General features: G+C 40.4%; 1 protein-coding gene across 3 annotated transcripts in view; it reads left to right on the forward strand.

Moving 5' to 3' along the window:
- PREX1 (phosphatidylinositol-3,4,5-trisphosphate dependent Rac exchange factor 1) overlaps positions 1 to 22476 on the forward strand; it is a 163076-nt gene that overhangs the window by 70711 nt on the left and 69889 nt on the right. For all 3 annotated transcript variants that reach the window (XM_074605020.1, XM_074605021.1, XM_074605022.1), the window contains exons 3-6: positions 425 to 547; positions 6543 to 6647; positions 10032 to 10133; positions 22273 to 22434. In XM_074605020.1, coding sequence (XP_074461121.1) covers positions 425 to 547; positions 6543 to 6647; positions 10032 to 10133; positions 22273 to 22434 — 492 coding nt within the window. The remainder of the gene's footprint in view (positions 1 to 424; positions 548 to 6542; positions 6648 to 10031; positions 10134 to 22272; positions 22435 to 22476) is intronic.

A 22476-nucleotide genomic window follows, 5' to 3' on the forward strand; every position in this document is an offset into this window, starting at 1 on the left:
TCTTTGTGTGTGATAGCTTTCAGTCCCTTTCTTCCAGAAAGTGATTTCTAAGGCATGGGAAGGAAAGGTAGATGACTTCCTGCTTCTATCTCCTGCAAAGTGAGTTTGGTCCTTACGATTCCATTCACCTGGTTAGTCTGATAGGAAATCTTTTCTAGACTTGAAAGAGGTTGCTCACATTCATCATGCTCAGGTATCTGGAAAGATAACTTTCATTTACAGCAGGTACTTCAGTAGCAATAAAGATTTCTGCAGGGGGCCAGGAAAGGGGCAAATTCAGTGTAATTCATTCTGTATGAGTCCCTGTTTGTGCTTTAGATCCTACCACAGCAAGGCTAGAGCCACAATATTTTTGTGCTACTACCTTAACAAAACACTCTCAGATGTATTAACAGCTAGCAATGTTTTTCTCTTTATATTTCAGATCTTATTTTCTAACATCGAAGACATTCTCGGTGTTCACAAGGAGTTCCTGGCTGCCCTGGAATTTTGTTTACAACCAGAACCTCAGTCTCAGCATGAACTGGGAAATGTTTTCTTAAAATTTGTAAGTACAATGACTTAACGCTATCTGAGAATGCAGTTTCCTGTCATAAGCTTTCATGCCCGTTAGCTAGCCCTAATCTCTAAGGCTTGTGGCAATACTATGACAATGTGTGTCTTGTATGAAAGTTGTAGGTTGGGTGGGAAAAAACTTGTGAATGAGGTTAGAACAATGGAAATCACATCACTCAGCTAAACAACGAGCTATTTTTAGAAACTCCTCCATTTCCCATTGATTTTTTTTTCCTTTTTTTCTCACCCAGCTGATCACATTTTATTGCCGAGAATTTGTCTGCTTTGGTTCCATGTGTTTCAAAAAAGCAGCACAATTTCAAGTACATGAAAAATTTTTGCGTGTATTATAAAATTAAAAAAAAATAAAACCCACGAGGATCAAAATTAAAAACAAAGGACAGTACATAATTTACAGTAGTTAATGTCTGTGCATACATTTATCCTTCAGTAAATGGAAGGTAGCGTGAGATGGCTTATCCTACTGAAATGCAGCACAAGTTACAACACACAGCCTTTTACCATGGAATAAAAAAGTACCTGCATTCTGTAGCTCAAAAGTAAATAAAATTTGGCTTTTGGACTCATAATGCTAGCTCAAGAACGCCAGAGACAGAAAATGCGAAGTAGTCATATGATAAAAATTTGCTCTGCCAGTTCCAGGTTGTTTAGAACATTTTGACAAGTTACTTTTGTGTCATCTGACTTTATGCCTGATAGCTGTATTATTTGTTCTCCTGCTACTTCCATAATATGATCATATGTGCCAACCTGGTCCGGTCAGATTGGTACTGGTGGGTGATCCAGGAAAACGCAGACCCATGCTAAGGATAGTGCAATTGCAGCTTATGATCCTATCATTGCTTCTCTAATTGTAATTTTTTTCTTATACTGTGAAATTCTTCCTGTGGTAGATTTTTGTTTTGTTTTTAACTTGGCCCGATTTTCAATCATGGATGTGTGCCATCCTCTGACTAATAGGTATATAGAGCATACAGTATGTGCAAGATCATTTATTGTATACACCTAGTTATAAGCTGGACTCATTTAAATGCAAAGTTACCTAATTTACATGTATAATAATTGGAAGTTGCACACTTTTTTCACTTGGAGTAGCCCTCCTGAGATGTTTGAAAATTAGAAAGCACGTACATAATAGCCAGTTCTTCAAATTCTTATTAACTGCATTAAGCCACGGGCCAACTTCCTATCAAAATATGTTCTATTACACTTTCATAATCAAAATTCATGCTTTCACAGTTCATCAGGTTTGACTGGACAGCAATTATACTGCCATTCATTACTCATCGAGCTTTACCAGCTACTCCCCCCTTGTTTAATTTTTATTTATGCTGTGACAATTATTAAAATAGTGTCAGAAAGTGTTACATTGACACTATGCCCAAAAATTTTATCAGAGGACTGACTGTCAGCTGCTGAAAACATACTGGTGAACTTAGCTAAAGCCTTGAATACCCACTAGAATCATTGCCTACCAACAAGATGTGTTGTACTAATATATTAGTATTCATTAGCAAGAGTATCAAAATTAAAGGGCTTTTGCATGTTGCTGTCAAATTGTCTACTGTATTTCAGAGTGGCGCTGAATAACCAGAAATGTTACTATCCTGTTACTTGACTGAAGTCAAGCCTGGTATATGTAGTCATTGATAGTGTTTTCTTGTACATGAACATACAATTTTGTAACTTTATTACTGTTAAATTTAATAATTGTTGCATGTTCCTTATTTATTAAACATGCAACAATACAGGAATTATGAAACTAATGCATGGGGATGAGCGCTGGGTGAGAATTTGTCTTCTGACAGAGGGAGTTTGGCTGAGATCAGCTTACATTGCTGCCTGTGGAGTGCATTGCAAGTAATGTTTCATGATCCCCTAGGGGAGAAGCAGCTTATGCAGAAGGAATTAAAACATATATTTGATTCAGAATATATAGAAAAAGCCGGTTGCATCCATAATTACCTGAAGGAAATGTAGGAGTACCACTGGGAGCATTGTGATACCTCAAGTCTGAGTAAGGAACAGTCAACAAAAGATTATCAAGAGAGGAGGAAATAATCTATCCTTGCATGCAGAATGTCCCTAGGTTTTAGAACACAAGCTTTGCTGTGGGTATTTGGGAATGAGGGAGGTGAGATTTGTGTCCTGTCACAGCAAAGGCTTCCATAGTGAGTCTCCAGCAAGTGACAGGGAGATGCCAGTGGCAACTGTTGTTTAGAGTGAGTCTTCAGTTCCTTTCTGCTCAGGCTTCCAAAAGCTCCATTTCTCTAATTGGGGCTGAGGCATTCATAAAAAAAACCCTGTGCCTCAGAAAGAGTACTCCTGAAGGTGTTTCCATGATGCTGAAACTTTTTTTTTTAAATGGCATACAGTATTTTGCCACCACAAGAAGCCCCTGCAGCACACTTGAGGTTTCCTGGAGAAATAGACAGCCGTTCTCTTCCAGTGATGTTTTCCTGCAACGTGGCTGAAGAGCTTTTTTCAGAGTGCATGTTGCTAGCCAGTTTACCTAGGGAAAACATGGGTAACATATTTCTTTGGTCTTACCTTACCTTCTGGTAAGGTTCTCTTGTTGTTGCAACGCACTTAGAAGAAGTGCTAGGAAGAACGCCCTCAGTGCTGCTTTTTCATTATCATCAAATCGTGGTGTATCCTTAGGGGAGTCTGCAGTGAGGAAGTGACAAAAGGCCTGTAAATCTTGAATGTATCTTCTGTCATGATCATGTGGTAAGATCATTCTGGATCCTGATGATGAACCCAGTCCTTGTCAGCAGCCAGATGTTAGCACAGGTGCTTTTCTTCAGAAACTCTACATTAAAAATGCAGAGCACAAGGATGGAGAATTGACAGATGCTTCATTTCTGATATTGTCACATTGTTAGAGGTTTGATGATGTGACAGCTAGAAACTTGTTTGAGGGAAACATGTTTTCTTCTTATTTTTATCAGCAATGTTGTATGAGTGTCAATTTTACTGGCCAAGTCATCAGGGATCTTGTTTTGTTGAGAATTCTATCTGCTGTCTTGTTTAGGTTTTTCTTGTTGACAAAATTTGTTTCAGTCTGCTTTGAAACAAGAAAATGCCATGCCTTGTTAAAAAAATGTCCAAATAAAATTGTACGATTTTCCAAATGTCTTATTTGCTTTTTCTAGTCAAAACTATTTTCAAATTTGCACTAATTTGTGGGCAGTTCTAATGGACCCAAAATAACATATTTGGAGAATAAAGTATTGGTTAAAGATTTATTTTAACCAAACTAAGAACAGTATGGACTTATTTCTGTCACCAAAATCAGAAGGTCTATCTGTGTATCCAGCAGATCTGCTGAGTAAGAAGGTGCCATCGTTATGTGGTCACATCTCTGACCATAATTGCACTTTAATATAGAGTAACTGCAGGTTCAGAATTCCTGGGCTAACATCTGTAATTATGTAACTGATAATTTCCTCACCAGGAGATGGGAGAGTCCAGAACTGAATGTCACCCAGAGAGGAAATTAAACACTTCAGGCACCGAGTAATTTAAAGCATAGTTCTCATATTTGTGGGTCTCATGCATGAAGGACAGCTGGAAAAGACTTGATGAAAGCATGCTGGTGTGTGTATAATTATTGTACTGACTTGAACTTTAGCAAAGGGATTTTGTCGTGATCTAAATATAACCTCCCAAAACTCCAGGCACTCAAAGCTGCAGTCAGAAACCTGAGCAATGACATTTTGTGTGCATTGATGTAACGGATGCTGTTGTGTTAATGGTTACTATTTTTAGTTTCAAGCGTGCTGCTTGTGTGCATCCAGGGAGTTGAGAAGAGCTGAGAGGAGGAAATGTAGGAGAAACTCATATATCTGTCTTCTCATTCTCCAACTCCCCAGTTTCTGTGATTGAAAACAATCCCATGTCTCTCAATTGCCTCTTTTCTATTGTGTTGTGGACCCACCCCTGCCTTTTCCTGCATCTGGTGGTCAGAAGCCTTTGTTTCTTTTCAGCTTCCCAGTATTAAACTCCAGTACTAATATGAACAGCTGTAGATGAAGGATAAAAGTCTCAAACATCTGCATTCCAGCTCTTTGCACCATATTTTTGTGGCTGTTGTTTTATTTGCTTTGTACCATTGTTGCTGTGTTTGGACATACATCTATTTATTCTCAATTCTTCCTTTGGAAGTACAAGGAGGGAAAAAATTTAATCAGATTAGTGATAAACCAAACCCAAAAGCGTTTTACAGTCTCTGTGCACGTACATCTAGCCATTGAGCATCTGACCAGAATGTCAAGTTCTCCGAAACTAATATTAACAGAATTTCTTTTACATGTGACAAAAGCGAAGGGAATGCCCAGTGAGTGCAGCTGTATTCCCATGGATTCATGTTACTTAACTCCTTCAGTAGGCAGTAGTTTTTCGTTTGGATCACTATGAGCTGTCTTAAAAGTAGCTAAATGCTGCGGATACCTTCAGCTAACACAGGAAGGTCTAAATCTCTGAAAAGGGCGAGGAATCCAGTCTAAACTCAAAAAACATTAACTTCCGAGTTCTGGGGAGATGAAAAGGTTCATATAAAAAGTTTTTAGGCCAGGATCCTAAATAGAAAATTAATGATGTGAATGCCACAACAAATTCTGGAGGGCATTGTCTACATGGCACTGTGCCCTGAGATGCCAGCTCTGGAAGGCCTTGCATATTGCCCCTGGCAGAGTGCCACGCTAATGCATCTAAATTACTTTTGATATGCAAAGTAGCTTGTCTGAGTACCTCTGCATGGCACCGCATTATGGCATAGAGGCCGACCTGAACCAGGAAAGAAACTACTATTGTGAGAAGTATCCAAAAAATGATGAGTCTTTTTTGGCTTCTGAATAATTTAACCCGACTAAAGCCTAATACCCTAACACTCTTGAACTCCCTTTTATTCCAGTGAATGCAATACTGGAATCTCCCAACATAGCTGCTGAAAGTTCAGCCCTTCCCAGTAGCCTCGAAGGGATCAGCCTGCTCCCTGCCTGATCTCAGGCATGGAAATAGTTGTTACTGCTTCTTTTGTGAGTCATTTCAGTGTTTCCAGATATCTGCTGTTTGCAATGGGTTCAGCATCTCTGATCATTTTAGTTAGAAGAAGTTGCACTGTCTTTGATTCTGGAGATCAGTAAAGCAGAACTTAGTGCTGCCAGCTGACCCTTGTTTCTTAACAGGGCATTTAATTCCACTGCATGTGCTGGTGCATGTGACATATTCCAGTGTAAGTACCTCAATCTAGTTGTGAAGCTGCCCTTCTCTTCCTTTAATTTCTCTAATATATTGGTTATTTTGTGTGTATTTGATGAAATTCTTCCATTTAGGGAAACTGTTACGGGCAGCTGATCCGCTGTTTAGCGTTGCATCAAAGTAGTGAAGTCTGCGGCTTGTTTCAGAACACAAAGTGAACCAGCCAACGCACTGGGGTTCCCCCTCAGTCCTGAAAGGGAGGGGATTTCCAGCTGGTTGCCTTGTGTTATAGTTCCTCTCCAGATCTCTAAGCTTCTTCCAGGCCTTGGTTCTTCCCAGACACCTCTGTTTCTTCCTCCTGCAGGAGTGGTCAGCACAGCTCAGAAATGTCAGCCTCCTTGTTCCTGGCTTTAATCTGCTCCTGGCTACTCTGCTGGAATATCCCGACACACATGCAAATACCCTGAGACAGCAAAATCCATTCTTTCAGCAAAGAATATATTATTTCAGTCATGCATTAAGAGGAAAAGTGCTGGAAGTCTCTATGCTCAGAAAGCCGATGTTAATTTACAGCACAGTAAGTTAGGAATTAGTGGAATGCCTCTATACATTATTCATATTAGAGGAGTATCACGCGCTTCAGGTAAACTGCAATCTAATGCCACTTTGAGTGCACACCTCTTTGTAAAGAATTTGGTATCAGATTGTGACAAAATAGTCACTCCAGTTTTGTCTGAGTCAATAAGTTACGTTTTTCCTTGCAGAAAGACAAATTCTTTGTGTACGAGGAGTACTGTAGCAACCACGAGAAAGCACTCAGACTGCTGATGGAATTGAACAAGATCCCAGCAGTGAGAACATTCCTCCTGGTAAGCACCTTCTCTAGCACTCTTGACTTAATGATCTAACTTTGTACTGTACTCATAATAACCCTTTGGTATCCCAGGAACGCCAGACATCTTGCAGATATTACCCGTTCCAGGTATGCAGCACTCAGAATGGATAGGTACTGAAGTCACTGAGGAGTTCAGGCACAGAACTAAGCACAGCTCTGTCAGCGGAAACAGGGAAGACTCTTTTATTTTTTTTTTTACTTTTTTTTTTAAGGAACCAACAGAAAATTTGAGCAAAGATTGTGAAAGGAGTAATACATTAAGTCAGCAACAGGGTTGCAACTAGTTCCCAGTGGATCTGATTCCTTGCTCAGTTCTCTGACCAATTCACCATCTGCACACCCACCAGAAAAATGTGGCCTGCCTCTGACACCCTTTTCCCCATGAGTCCAGTTGTGGGCAAGAAATATAGTCTGGATGAATTGTTTTGACTGCGTCATTGCTGCTTGTATCAAAAATGACCCAACTCCCCCTCCAACCGATGACGTATTAGGATCTATGTCGGGAGGCACTGTGGCATACAGCCTTCAAAAGCCTCTATAGAGGCTGGGCTGGGAGGAGAAACAACCAGTAAACATTGCTTTCTGCCCAGCATTCCTTATTTTTATTTCTTTTCTTGGATGTTTCTCCTCCTAGCTTTCACCCCAGTTCTGCTTGATTTTTTGGGTGTCTTGTTTTCCTGGCCATGGATACATGGCATTTGGAATGGGATCGGCATGTAGGTGAGGGAATAATTCAGCATATTAGCTTTTATTCTTCATAAATGCTATGAGGTAAAAGAAAGACTGTCGTTTTGCGAGGGACCTGCTCTTTTTTCTGCTCTTCTTTTTTCCTTTCAGCCAAAGGTCTGCTCTTTCCCAATATAGTACAGCAAAAGAAAACTTCTGCATAAATGTCAGTCACAGGCAGGGCCAGAGCAGTCTTTTAGCCACAAAATACAGGCCTTGGAGGGAGCAGCAGGGACAAGCATTCACGCTATTGGGTAGTCAGAATCTCTTTGTCATGTCTGAACGTTAATGAACCTTGTTAAATCATTAGTTTGAGTCACCAAATGACCCTTATCTTGTTCCTGAGTTCCTCTGGGTGCTTCTGTTGAGGGAAATTAATGACAAAGAGGAGAGACAAAAGTGCATGTAAACACTATCCTTCCCAACATTCAGTGTTCTCCACTTCCACTGGATTGGCAAAAGCCTCCTGTCTGCGTTACTGGCAGCAGCTGGCAAAGTGATCAGGAGGCACATAAAAGATGTCACGCTCTCTGCTGTGGCTTGCTGCAGCACCTGAAGCCAAGAGACTCTTAAAATAGCCATAAATATGGGAGGAGAAGCTACCCTGAAGTGTCTACTTTGCTGTGGCTGCTGTAATTTCTTCCAGGCCTCCCTTCGCCACTGCCTCCTAAAGCTATAATGCCACCATGCAAAGAAAGCTGTATTAAAATACAAAGCTTTGCTTGTGAGGATAGATTTGGCCTGATTGCCCCCTCACAGCTGCTGAAATATAGAATGTGGGAATGTGTTTGAAAAATCAGTAAGTGTTAAAGGGCAGTTTTGAGCCCAGAGCTAGAGAGAGGACTGAAAGAAGAGATGGGAAGGACTGAATCACTCGAGACTTGGAAAATTGGACAGGGAGTATTGTGAGCTGGTAGCCAACGCCACAGATCTAGGATAGCCTGGGGAAGGGTTATTTTACAGACGATTGTCTGTAAAAATACCAGTTAGGACTAATGAGATTTATGTATGATGTCTCTGAACATTCCTTGAAGAGGAGGATTGTTGAACTACAGCCAAAACCCCACTAGATTTCAGAATGTGTCTGAGCCACAGCACACTTTTCACCGGGGAAAATGTTATCAGCGATGCCCCAAAGCAAGCACGTCTTGGCTGAACTACATTTAAACTTCAGCTACTGTTGACAGAACAGGTTTGCAACTGGGGTGATTTTTGGAGCAAAGCTGTCCAGATTCATGGTTAAACATAGGAATGTAGACTGGTTTATCTGAAATAGATTCGAAGTCCCTCTGAGTCCACTACCTGCCTCTGGCATCAGCCGATAACAGAATTCTCAGGGAAATGTATAAAAAGCTTACAGTAGGTCAGTATTTGTTAATCACACAGACGTTACACATTATTGTGACAAAATAAGAACAGGTCAAGGACTGTAGATTTGTTTTTTTTCTGATGCCATGCACAACTCTCATACTCCCCTTCCATGTCAATCCAGAGAAATGAATTTCCATAATCTACTGAGAAGCTAAGCATCGCATGTTTTGAGGTAACGTGCACAAATTTATCTGTGAAATGATTCTTCTGGAATGCAGGGCCCCTCAAAATTTCTGTGAACTCGTGTGAATATTGCAAGGGTTCATCAGTTGCTGCTTATGTTCTTCAATCTAAAATCTATAAATCTATTTGAACTTGGATTTCTTTGCTGTGTTGGTCCAATATTTGTCCCCTTCCTTACTGTGTTTAAACGACACTGGGAGAGTAGTAATTTTTGTAGGTAGAGAAATGCCTTTCACCTTCTTTCTGTTTGGAAATCAGAGCTTCACAAAATAATGCTGATATCCTTTTTTTTTTTTTTTTTTTTAAAATGAACATCAGAATAAATGAAACCTGATTTCCTTAAATTTCATTGCCTCTTTCACCTCCTACCTACAAGGTAGCCTTGCTGGCATGTCACATAGCGCGCTTTTTTTTGTTTTGTTTTGGTTTTTTTTTGTTTCAGCAACATGTGCTGTGACTGGTTGAGAGCTACATATGTGCTGGTTAGCCAGCCAGTGCATCCATGCTGTTTGTCCAGCTGTGCTTAGACATAATGTTTTGCCAGAGAATTGGTGGATGTGATGCAGATGACTCATTTATTTCAATTCCACTTCGATTTCCTTCAGACATAAGGATTGGACTGGAGTTAATTACATGATTACTAGTTAGTAGCCTTTATTTTAGCCTTCAAGAGTTTTCTGGACCAGCAGTGCAAATTTTGCATAGTGAATGAAGACAAATGGCCATATCAATTATGGGGATAGGATGGATTCTTTTAGGTAATGGTGCATCTAGGTTTGCTGATTGTCATTGTATTCTTATGACACTTTTTGAGTTACCAGCTGTATAATACTTCTCTGGGAAGATACTTTTCTACACAGCCACTGGTAACCACAGCAAATTTTCTTTTGCTGATGCACGAAGAACTTTGCAGGCTTGATGGCTGTTTCAGTGGTGAATAAAGTCCCATTTCCTGTATCTTAGGTGTTGCAAAATGCTTTCTGACCATAATACATATTATAGGAATACAAAAGTCATGTCAAAAAGCATCTGAAAGCTTTGTGTCTGAGGTAACATTTGTTTCCTTTTTTGATTATAGGGTTGCATGCTTTTGGGAGGCAGAAAGACAACAGACATTCCACTAGAGGGTTATCTGCTGACTCCAATTCAGAGAATTTGCAAATATCCACTTCTGCTTAAGGTAAACCAAAGAAAGTATTTCTCTAGATGGTTGTTTTATTCTTGGAGTATTCTGCAATTTTTTTAGCCCTGACTTTTGTTGTCACTGCTGTCTTCCTGGTTTACACGTCTAAATGGCTCTTTACGGGTACAGTCAAAAAGCTGGCTGATGCTGACAGGCTGCTAAATCTTCTAACAGTGGGGATAGACCAGACAGTCTTACAGACTAACTAATGCCTTTTGACTTCAGTTCTCTTCAGATGCTTACTAAGGCTTGTGAGTGCTATTTTATCCACTTCCTGAAAAGCTGTGTTCAGATAGAATTGTATCAGTGTCCTGAGGGACTGGATAGCTCTGGGGACTGGGAATGGGATACGTCTTTCATCACAAGGTCTCTAGTTTGAGTGTGTTCAGGTCAGTAATGATCAAAATCCTGTATCATCTGACAGCTGTTTGGTGGCTTGTTTGAAAACTGTTTGGTCCTCTCAGACAAGTTCCCAATGGAGGGGTGTCTTTGCAGAAATGGCTATTGCAATTGGCACTAATTGGCCCCTTTGCTAGTATCCGTACTGTAGGAGCTAAAAAATAAAAGACCTAAAAAGAGCTAACTTGCCTCTCATCCCTTCAGGTCAGGGCTAGGTCATACGCCTCGTGGGGACAAGGAGAGGGAAAAGGAGAAAGCACTTTCTGGGAGAGCTTGCATCACCGGTGGCCTTGTTGCTACTCCGTGGCTAACAATCTTCAGTGATGCCAGTCCCTTTCTCAAGCAGAGTAACATTACATTTACTAAAAGAAAATTAATTAATAAAAAATTGCCTTATATTTTGAAAGAAAGGTCCCTTCCTGAGTTGTGGAAGAAAGTAAGAATTCTGTGATGAGCTGGTGCTCTTGGTCACAGGCTGACCACGTGAATCAACTGTATGTCATGTAAAGCTATTGCAGTGTTTTGCCCATACATTCAGCATGAATACAAGCTGATTAGCACAATACTGATCTGTTGTTCCATGTAACATTGTTTGTTTCATCTGATAAATGTTAAAATTATTTCTTTCCATCCAATTGGAGCTTTCAGAGCCGAATTTTCAAAATAAGTCTTTCCCACAGGTGGAATCATTCCATTGTCTACACAGCTGTGCACAAACCCATTTTACAGCAGATACTCACACACTGTTCCTTATCGACCTAGCTACTGGGATTTATGTATATACAGCCAGTTTGTCAGCCCAGTCAATTTATCCACGACTCCACTTACAGTTTGAATAAACAAAAGCACATGCAATTTCAGCACGTAGCAGGAGAAGCTAATGTGTGAGACTGCTACAGACATTTCTTGCACAGTATTAATAATAGTCAAGATAGGGCAAGGATGCCTAGATCAGGAAAGAACATAAGTAGCTCCAGCTGCTATTTATCTTCAGAGAGGACTGGTTATGTAGAGATAGTTGAAAACCTAATGATGCCTCAGTTTAAGTCCTCTGTGTTTATTTGGAGTTAGCGTGGAGAGAATTTGCAGTCTGTTCATTCTGTGGATCTCCATGATGGCTGTGAAGAACATCCATGTGCACAGAAAGGGAGTTCCTATGGCATCCAATACAGTAAACAGACCAGGGGATGTGGGGACCTTAAAATATGCATTCCTAACCAAGTATTTTGATAGTGTTTATGTTTTGTTGTTGTTTTTTTTTTTTTTCCTCTACTCTGCGGTGTGTTCTGTGATTGTTATCTAACTGTGTGTTCAAGACTGAAAATCAGAGATTGTTTTGACTCCTTACAGAGATCCCTTTTCTATTTTCCAAGAAGCTTCAAGCAGAGGAAATAGCGGCTGAGTTCTTACTTTTGAACTGATCACTACATTTGTGCTGTTACTATAAAATGGAGTGTTAATCTCCTGCGGACTTCCTGTTATGGTTACCCTTTTGTATGAAGAGAGTCATTAATGGGTACAGAGCCTCATCTATTTATTCCATGCTGGAGACATCTTAATCAAGCCAGAGTGGTCAATACCTGGTGTACCATTGCTATGCTTACCTAAAAGTGATCTTTAACCAGTTTTATCCCAATATTTTTGAAACTTTTTGGACCAAAAGGTCACTGTTAGCACTCTGTATTTCTTATCAAAGACAAAGAGCAAACCAGAAGCTTGCAGTCACTCCGAAGTTAATATGATTTCATGTATCAGATCTGATGACTCAATATGTGGACCACCAGTCATCTCTCAAGCACAGTTTGGGGATCTCAGCTGTAAGTCATGCACATGGCTGTCTTGGAGAACTCTCTACGTTTCTTCTGCACCTGAGTGCCTCTTCTTATTCTCTTTTTAGTGTGACTTGGTTGCTGAATCACTCATTGCTAATTAGACCTGCTTAATTTCTAAGCTTTTTGGAAAACATTATTATGAGTGGTAGATTTCTATCAGTTTGGATAATCTGTACACTTTTTATCTATTGACAGAAACTTGACTTGCAATTAAAATCTCTGTTCTGCTTTAAACGCTCTTCAGAATATTAGAATGGGAGAATCTGCCAATACTACAAATTTTCCTGAAATCTCAGGGCTTTTACTCAAATGCCATGAGGATGCTGGCTACAGAAACACACCTAAAAGAAATGTACAGCTTTGATTACGAGGTAGTAGCATCATTGATGCAATGACATTTTGATCTTCAGCTTCAATTTTCCCACTCCTCTGTACCATTCTAGGGCAGGTCTTTTGAAAAGTGTGGGATTCTGTATCAGGGATTGGAAGAGCTATGAATGGACTGGTTTCTCTTGCTTTTCTATAGGAATTTGTTTTGCAAGGGGGTGGTAAACAAAAGACTAGAAGAAAATAAGTATTTCTAACCCATAATTAAAATCTTCTCAAGTTCAATGGCAACTGAAGTCACTGTGTTCTGGGGATCAAATATTGGCCTGTGGAAATAAACTGGTGGTTTCCACTTTCTCACATGTGCACAGTTGTGTCTGTCAAAAGGTCTGCTGGCACAAACCTCCCTTCTTTGAAAGCCAAAACCAAGACCAGCAAGGCTACAACCAGAACAGTGTTTCTTGCCTTCAAGCCACAGTGGGGTAGAATACAGATAAATTTGTCCTTCAGCACCAGCACTGAGCCTGCCTTCTGGGGTGGGGACTCGTCCACGGCAGAGCCGAACCCCACACCCAGACCCACACATACTTGTCCAACAAATAGCCATGAAGGGAGCGAACGGGAGGAGCTGTGATGAGGTGTCGGATGATGTTGCATTCCATTTTTCTATGGATTGCTTTTTGTATATAGGCTGATGTAAACCACACGCTGTTCATGACTTGAAATTTCCCGGACAGGAAATAAAAGTTTAAAGAAAAAGCCGAGGGGGATTTCATTTCAGTGAGGCAACAAATCTGTCTCAGTCGGTGAGATTATGCCATTACTAGGGGTTGTTCAGCTCAGAAAGTTGTCTGTGATCATTAGAAAGTGAAGTTGATGCTGATTCTCAAAGGTAGTGAATTCATAGTAAATAAATTATATCCCATTACTAGCATGAAATTACTAGAGTGGACGCAAATGTTTCAGACATGACAACAGGTAAGGGAAAATACAGGCTAATTCTGTTAGTGCTGACCAGGAAAATGCAACTCTCCAAGCAAGAGAAAAAGGTAGATTTAAAAATAACACAACCCTCAAATTAAGTGTTTGCTCTCCCTTTGCTACTGAACTGCAGTTATTGCTCCTGAAATAGCTGTTTTGTATTCATGGGGATTGGATCTTATTTTATCTAATTCCCAGGGCAAACAGATACTATTGTATTCCAACTGATTAGAAAAGTCATAGACCAGAGCTATCCTACTTTCATCTTTTACTTTGGATTTAGCAAGAGTTTGTGAACATCCAGATTTTCTGATAACTTTGATATGACCTTGTTATAGCATAAATATTTATAATAACTAATTAGTTAGGTTTGATAAAGAAACTATAAACATAGTAATTCAGACTTCTCTGTGTGTGAAAGCCAACCTAAATAGTAGGGTAAGGCACATATTTAAAATACTGTAACTATTTTTTATTAATACCATATATGAGTATTCTGCTTCAGAATAATAGCATCTAGCATGGAGTTAATTTGTGTTACTTAATTAGGAATAATATACTGGAATATCTCCAACTGCAGGTACACTTTAAGCATATATTGCCAATAATTTTCAATATAAAGTATGGCATCCTGTAATTGGTGATCTTATGTTTTCTCATCCTCTCCTGAAGCTGTTTGAGTTTTTGAACCAACAAATGATGGAGACAGAACAATGATTCAAATGATGGTGATTGATAAATTTCAATTTTATTTGTAGTTACCTTTTTTGGTGTGCCAAACATTGCAGCTTTTGAGTGTCTGACTGTAAACAGATGTTTTTTGTTGGGTTTTTTTTGTTGTTTTTAAATTCTGGTTGCTTTCCCTTTGTCCCTAATACAGTTTTTGTTTGCTTCAGACAGCACGCAAGAAAATTAGTACAGAATTTGTTGGTCAGTCAGTTTTATCCCTAGTCTAAAACCTTTCTAATGTGACTTCTACTTCTTTTTCTTGCTGTCTAAGTTCAGCAAATGATTTGAAGTCTATTTGGGGATGTAGGAGTTCTGAGTATTTGTTAGTGATGAGCTTTATTGTATAATGTCCTTAAAAGTGAGAAAGGGGCTTGGGCTAGGCTCAAATGAAATGAAACTGTGCTTGCCATGATAGCATTACCATTTGGTAAGAAGAAAAGAAGCAAAGGCAAAGAGATGCACAGACCTAGAGAACGTAGACTGTGTGAGTGAATTAAAACTCCAGTGCCCTGGAAAGCTTGCTGAGTAAATATTTCTAGCAGAACATTTTGGATTAAGGCAGCTCTGTCTCAATGATAATAATTGCATGACTCTGTATTAATTAGTGTGAACTATACTACTTAAGAGTAGAAGCAGCTGTTGTGTAAACCTGTCTCTGAACAAAAATAGCCTTTTTCCCTTAGTAAAGAGCATTTATGTCAGCAAGAAGAAAACCCCAGGGAGTGGTGATCATGAGTTAATCACACCGTTGGGGGTGGGGATTAGGAGCAGTCCTTTCTGTCTCCTTCCTCCCAACACACCAGGAATGTGCAGCACATGATAGATGCACCCCTACAGGGTCCTGATAGCCCAGTGCATGTCACAGAAGTTGTTTCTTGTTTGATGATGTCTGTTCTCTTAAGGAATTGCGCAGACTCCAGCCAGAAATGCACATTCCACCTCTGATCCTTTAAAAATACCTCATAATGTATGCAACTCCATGTGTGATTTAGGGCAGTAATTATGTATTGCTTCATGTGATGGAAGACTCATTGGTCCCTAGGAGGAAAAGAAAAACCTGGATGCAAAAAGCTGAGTGACCAGATTCAGAATCCTCTTAAAGGGAAAGCCCAATGGTGAGGCACATGCAGGCCTTAATAAATGCACTGCCTGGACTTTGAAAGGGAAAGATGGGAAGCCAGTGGCGGGGATACAGAACAGGATGAAGAATGGTCAACTCACTGTCTCCCCTTTTCTCTTTCTCCATTTTTCTCAGAGCTGTTTAAGGAACAGAACCTTCTAATTGGCCATACTTGAATATATTTAATCTTTGGGGAATTATTTTTTGTCAGTTTTTTTTTTCTTCCCTTTTTTTTTCCCCCAAGAAAAGCAGTGCTGATCTTAACTTCATGACATTGCCTGGTTGAAATCCAACTCTGCGTAGCACAACAATATTGATATATACCCTACAGAGTTGTAAGGAACACTGCCAATTTATAAATCATACTTCTGTCTTCCACACTTTTTATATATAATCACAAATAGCTGCTAATATTTATAAAACTGCAAACATGTTTTTGTTACATTTTAATTTAGAATATGTCATAGATTTGATGGCATATTGAATATAATCAGTTTTACTGATTTATCGTTGCTTGTGTAGTCTTTGCCCTGCAGAAATATTGACATAAATTACAAGTTTTAAAATTATACAGAATAAAAAAAAAACCTGCTTGGCAGGTACACAGATATAGCCTGGTGTAACATTTATTTTCTGGTTAGTTTAAGTGGAAAATAAATTTCAATACAAGCAAATATTAAAAACTGTAAAACACAAATATAAAACTCCTGGGAACATTTATATTCAGAGGAAGGGGTTTTTTTGTTGTTTTTTTTTTTTAAAAGAGCACATTTTGAAGCTGAACTGTTTATTAACACAACTTTTTGAACTGATAAGCAAAGAAATATGTTGTCTTTGTTATCTCTGTAATCCTGAGATGTTCAGTAAGTAACCAATGGATGTATCTCTGAAACTTTATTTTATGCATGCACTGGTTTGTAGTGCAAAGCGAGACAGCCTGGCAAGCAATGATTTGCACCAGTCAATGCACAATGTTAACATTCATTGCACAAAATCCATGTTAAGTCATGTCTGACTGTCCTCAAGAGTATAAAGATAGGAGGAAGGAATTTTAAAAATATAGAGACTTGTAAATTTCAGTTGCAAAACATGTGTTCAGTTGTCACTTTTAAGTACACAAACAATCATTTTTGTGTGGCAAGGGAGGACATGGGGAAGGATGACAGAGACTTCTTTTTTTTAAAATAAAACAAGGTCGGTTAAGCAGAATAACATCCTTTTTTCTAGGAAATATTAAAATTGGGTTTACATTTAAAAAACCTCTAGTTTCCTCTGCTTGTCTGCATTGTTCGCACATCATCCCTCCTGCCACCTCTTTGTGTTTTCCTGTATAATGTTCTTTTTGCTGGGTTCTCCCCTCATAGGTGTGGTTTTTTTCATTTGGTTGTTTTTTGGGGGTTAAGCGCAATTATCAAATAGGCAAATGTTTGAGCAGCCGTTATGTCTGTCGTCTTATGTGATTTAGTTCTTGCATTTAGATTCTATCATATTTAGAACTCTTAGCCTTAAGCTATTTAAAGCTACATCTGAGATTGAAATGCTTTAAGTTGGAAATCCCTTTACTCCATTGCATAATCAAAAACTATCATTTTTGAGTCGATCAGATGTGCATGTCCTGTCCTTCCTTTCTGTATGGTGTTCAGGAGGACGCTACAGCTGGATGTAGATGTCTTGGAGTGCTCTGTTACTCCCTTTGTAAAATGAGTTGTATTCTGTGTGTAGGTGTTATATGAGTGGCACAACCTCAATCTTTGATCTTTGCAGCTATGAAAGAGGAGTGAAATAAAAGGAAAATTCTGTGCCCAGAGGATGCAGTTCCCATTTCTGCCTTAGTTCTATAAAGAACAGAGATCATTTTTTTTTTTTTTCCCCAGCTTATGATACAGAACACCTTTGCAACTTTCCTCCTCCCCACCCACCCCCTCCAAAAAAAAAAAAAAAAAAAAAAAAAGAGAAAAGATAGAGGATGATGGTGAAGATGACAGAGGCTATGAAAAATACCAGCTTTTCTGTTCTCCACTGCTGGTTAGCCTGAAGGATTAACAAGTCCTTAGCTAGAAAGTACAAGTGTTTTATGAATTAGTTTAAGAAACTCTTTGCAAGGAATAGTTTTCTGCAAGTGGTAGCAACCTCATTTCTGGGCCCTATTAGTGCACTAGTTGCAATACGTAAGATAGTAATTCCAGACAACAATATATATGAGCTTTATGGAGGACAAGACAGTCATACCCGAGGCTTGCCATCTGGTCTGTCTCTTAGCTGCCGTTCAAAATGTTGTCAAATGCTCTCAGAGTTTACACATCATAAATCTGTCACTAAAATAAATAAGCACCCAGAGCTCCATGACTATATTTCAGACGTGCTAGGCTCCGCTCTTTTGGGGAATGGCAGCATCAGAGCAGCATGGCTTAAGACCAGGCAGTGGTGGGACAAGTTCTCTTGACTATCGGTGCTGCATATGCTGTTGAGGCAACTGGCTGCCCCACCAGCACCCTCCTTGCCTTTTCCAGCCCCCTCTCCCGCTCCTTGGGCAGAACTGCAGGCAGCTGGGAAGGAGCTGTGTTTATTGCAGCAGAGGGCTTCTGTGAAGGAAGAGTTCTTTCTCTGTGTCCTGGTGATGTTTCAGAAAGGGATGTTTACACAGTGCAGGCATATACATATCTGTTTCCAAAGCAGCATCAGTGACACTTGAGCTGCAGAACTTCATTGATTTTTTTAATGAGACTTGTGTAGCAAAAATTCTGCACTCTGTTTTGGGAGCGTGGAGTAGAGGTTAGTGTCACTAAGGTGCAGCTCTTCTCTCCTGCCTTTTCTTTTTGAACACTTATATTCCTTGGGCTCATCTTCAGCAAAAGTGGGGTAAAAACTTCCAAAGGAAATTTCATTTGTGATATCAACTGACATTTGTAGCAGCCAGCCTCTTTTTCCTGTGCATGTGTTACTCTGTAAATCATCCAAGAGTTTAAGCTCATTAACTTCTCTCTCTTAATGGGATTCCCAGCTCTCAGCATATTACCCATCTCCTCTGTCATCCATCTGACAAGAGCCATTGTCAATTTCCGTTTATAATTTTCTGAAAAGAGAAATTGTAAAAAGAGAGAATGAGTAAATTCTCAAAATACCAAATCTGTGCAAAGAACTGAATGGCTATATTTTATTGGATGAACATCCAACATTCCCTCCATTCATTTGGGCATTACTGTCTCCAGGATCTGTCCATGTGGGAATGAGAACACCTCCCGTTGCCACATTTTGTTTCTCATGAGACACGTCCCTTGTATTACTTAAAGGAGTCCCAGCGGTCAAGCAGTTTAATCTCAAGACACAGGTTTCACTTTAAAAGGTTCTGCAAACTGAGAAGTTGATAAATAAATAAATAAATAAATCACTTTGCATTTCTGGGTCTCAGGGTAGTTTACTAGTGCTGGTGAATTAAGTCTTGTTCCAAACAGAGTAAGAAAGCAGAGAGGACACACTGAGAGGGTCTGTGCAAAGGCAGTAACAAACCTGTACTACTTTAAACTCTAGCTTCCTCCTTTCAAATGTGCCTTCTAATTTTGCTGATATCTGAGCATCTCACAGTCTAATTATTTATTCTATAGTTACTCCTTCTAGTAGAAAAGTACAGCTAGGTATGCACAAACCATTCACATGCTAAAGGTGACTTTTGCCTGAAGAACTTTGTAGAGCACATCTATGATTCAACACAAGTACAGAGAAAGTTCCTTGATTTAGCAGCTGAGAGTGTCTGGATTAGCAGCTGTTACTGCAAGCTTCAGCAGAACTTGAACTTCAGCCCACACCCCTCCGCTCTTTGACAGGCCATGTAAGTTGAGCCTAGAAGTACCAGTTAATTTGATCTAGAGGTTGTATGTGGACGTAAGTCAGTTTAGGAGCAGTGCTCATGTAACAGGTTTTGTGACCAACTCAGGCAAGTCAAGTCCTGGTACTCAGGATCTTGCCTGAAATCAAAGTATGTTAGTGCCAAACAAGACAGCATGGCACAAAGATCTTTAAATTAATGCCAATATGGCAAAATTTTGTGTGGCGAAGAGACATTTGCTGATGTGGAGAAGCAAAAGACAAATCAGACCACAGATTAAGCCTAGTTGGAGCCAATGACAGGCATTTGGGAATCGCATTCATTTATTTTGGATGAACAACAACTGCAACAGGCTGTCTTTGCCCTTAGCTCTAGGAGCTATGGATTGAAGTAGTTTAGCTCTGTTCAGACCACAGAGCTGTGCAGGCTCTCTGTCTCTATTCAAACTCATTCTTGTGTCTCATGTAAAGTGATGCATGATGCAATTCAGCAGCAGTTTGCCAGTTAGACACAGGACTTTAAAAGAAGCAAATAACACGTTGAGGCAAACCAGAACATAGTGCGAAAGTTAAATATTCCAGGCAATCTAAAAATGTGGGTCTTAAACACCATATTGTGTATCAAGATGAAATTATCAGCCTTAGTTAAGGTTTCTTTAATGTATTTTTATCCAATTGTGGCTGACTATAAAATACTACTGGTCTAAAAAATGATTAATTGTGAGTTGACAGTGGTTACCCCTTTTGCCAAACTGGTTAATGTTGTCAGGTCCCAAGTTTTTCTACTGCTGATTTTAAGCGGGCAGTGTTTAACTGGGCTGTTGTGCTCTGAACCAAGTGAAGCAGAGACTCTTAGGAACTCCTTCAGAGCAGACATGCTGTTCACATCTATGTTAATCTCTCCAGTCAAAACCCAGCCTCCTAAATATAATCTGGGGAAGAGTCCCTGCTAAACTCCTGCTGCTCTCTTGGCTGCTCCAGCACTTTTTCCCACTTTGCCTTCTGGGAGCCCTCTCCGCTTGCCATGGGCCTGTCTTGGAGGTTAAAACACTGAACTGAATGCCAGAAAGTCTTAATTCTGCAAGTAACTTGCTGTTGGACAAGTTACTCTTCTGTAAATGAATTTTCTCCTTCATAATGTTATTATTGTCCTTCCTGACACACAAAAACATGGAACAGCTGTGGCTAGTGCATTTCCCTGCGATTTCTGGGCACACAGACTCATCATGCATAGAGCTGTAGGTGCTTATCCACATGTGGTGGGTTGACCTTGGCCCAATCAGGCACTCTCTCACTCTTTTTGATGGGATGGGGAGAAAATAAGATGAATAAATGCTTGTGGATCAAGATAAAGACAGGGAGATTGCTTACTAATTGCCATCACAGGCAAACCAGACCTGACTCAATTTATTGCCAATTGAAATATATTTGGATGGTGAAAAACAAAAACACCTTCTCCCCAGCCCCCACTGTTTTCCCCAGGCTCAACTTCACTCTTGAATTCTCATCTCTTCTACTTCCCCCCAACCCCCTGAGCCAGGGGGCATGGGGGATTGCAGTCAATATGTAACGCTTCCTCTCTGCTGCTCCTTCATCCTCACACTTTTCTCTGCCCCAGCGTGAGCTGTCCTGGGGCTGCTGTTCCTCAGGATAAACCTGGTACTGCATGGGTCCTCTATGGGCTGCAGTTCCTGTCAGGAGAACCTGCTCCTGCATGAGCCCTGCACCTACAACCGTTCCTTCAGGGAACATCCACTTGCTGCGGCGTGGGGTCCTCCACATGCTGCAGTGTGGGTATCTGCTCCGTCATGGTTGTTTCCATGGGCTGCAGGAAATATCCGCTCCAGCCTGGTCTCTCCAGGGGCTGCAGGGAAGTCTCTGCTCCGGAACCTGTAGTACCTCCGTCCCGCCTTCCTCTCAGGCCTTGGTGCTCACAGGACTGCTTCTCACATGTTTTCCCTCTCTGCCCTGCTGTGTTTTGCCCTTTCTTAAATGCGTTTTCACAGAGGTGCCACCAGCCTCTCTGATGGGCTCACTGGGGTCCTGCTGCGGGTACCTTGTGGAGCCGGCTTTGCCCGGCACGGAGCAGCCCCTGACCTCTCCTCACAGAGGCCCCTGCAGCCCCCCCTTGCCAGCACCTGGGCACGGACACCCCATACACTGAAGGACCTGAATTAGGAGAGTTGTCTCACTGGAATCCCTCTTCGGTCAGTAGAAAGACACAGGCTTCTCATGAGGGCAGTTCCACTCTTAGGTAAATCTGATTTGCACTTTGGTTGCATTTCTCTTCTGGTTATATATCTAAACAACCTAGGTCCTAAAGCTTCATGTGGGTTGGGATTAATCTGCACCTTCTGTAAGTACTGTGGGTGGTGTATACAGCCTAGCATTATTCCTGTAAGGCCATAGTCCACAGAAAACCCTGCTTCCATAGTTCTGGTGGTTCCTGATAAGAACCTGCTATGGGCAGAATTTTTACCTGATCAAAGGGGCCTAATCCAGCATCGCTGAAATACTGGATGCACATCACTGGGGCTGGTATACCATCTAGACCATGGCTAGGTCAATGCATCACATGTCTTTGAAGTGGACAATGTGGTTTTTATGTAATCTTTTAATTTTTTTGGCTTTGGTTCACACTAGAAGCAAACATATGTGACACAGCAAAATGTATTTGGCTTGAGCTCTCTTAGTTTGGCATATTTAACATGAGCGATTGCTTCATTTACTTAGCAACATTCATATGAAATGGCAACCCCGCACAGATGAAGATCAGAGAACAACATCTACAGTAGCATGCCCACAACTTCTCTTTAATTTTGCAGTGGTTCTGGCATTTTGCAATGGGATTACACACTAATGCTTGCACCTTTCCGTGAGCCGCTTCTAAGTTTACATTGCATGTTTTCTTTTCTTTTTCTTGAAGGAATTAGCTAAGAGGACTCCCTCGAAGCATCCTGATCACCCAGCTGTCCAGAACGCACTGCAGGCAATGAAGACAGTCTGCACAAATATCAACGAGACCAAGAGACAGATGGAGAAACTGGAAGCTCTTGAGCAGTTGCAGTCCCACATTGAAGGATGGGAGGTATGATGTAGGACTAGCGAGCTCCTTGGAGGCAGTTTGCTA

Source organism: Larus michahellis, chromosome 12 (assembly GCF_964199755.1).
Source record: "Larus michahellis chromosome 12, bLarMic1.1, whole genome shotgun sequence".
Taxonomy (NCBI): domain Eukaryota; kingdom Metazoa; phylum Chordata; class Aves; order Charadriiformes; family Laridae; genus Larus; species Larus michahellis.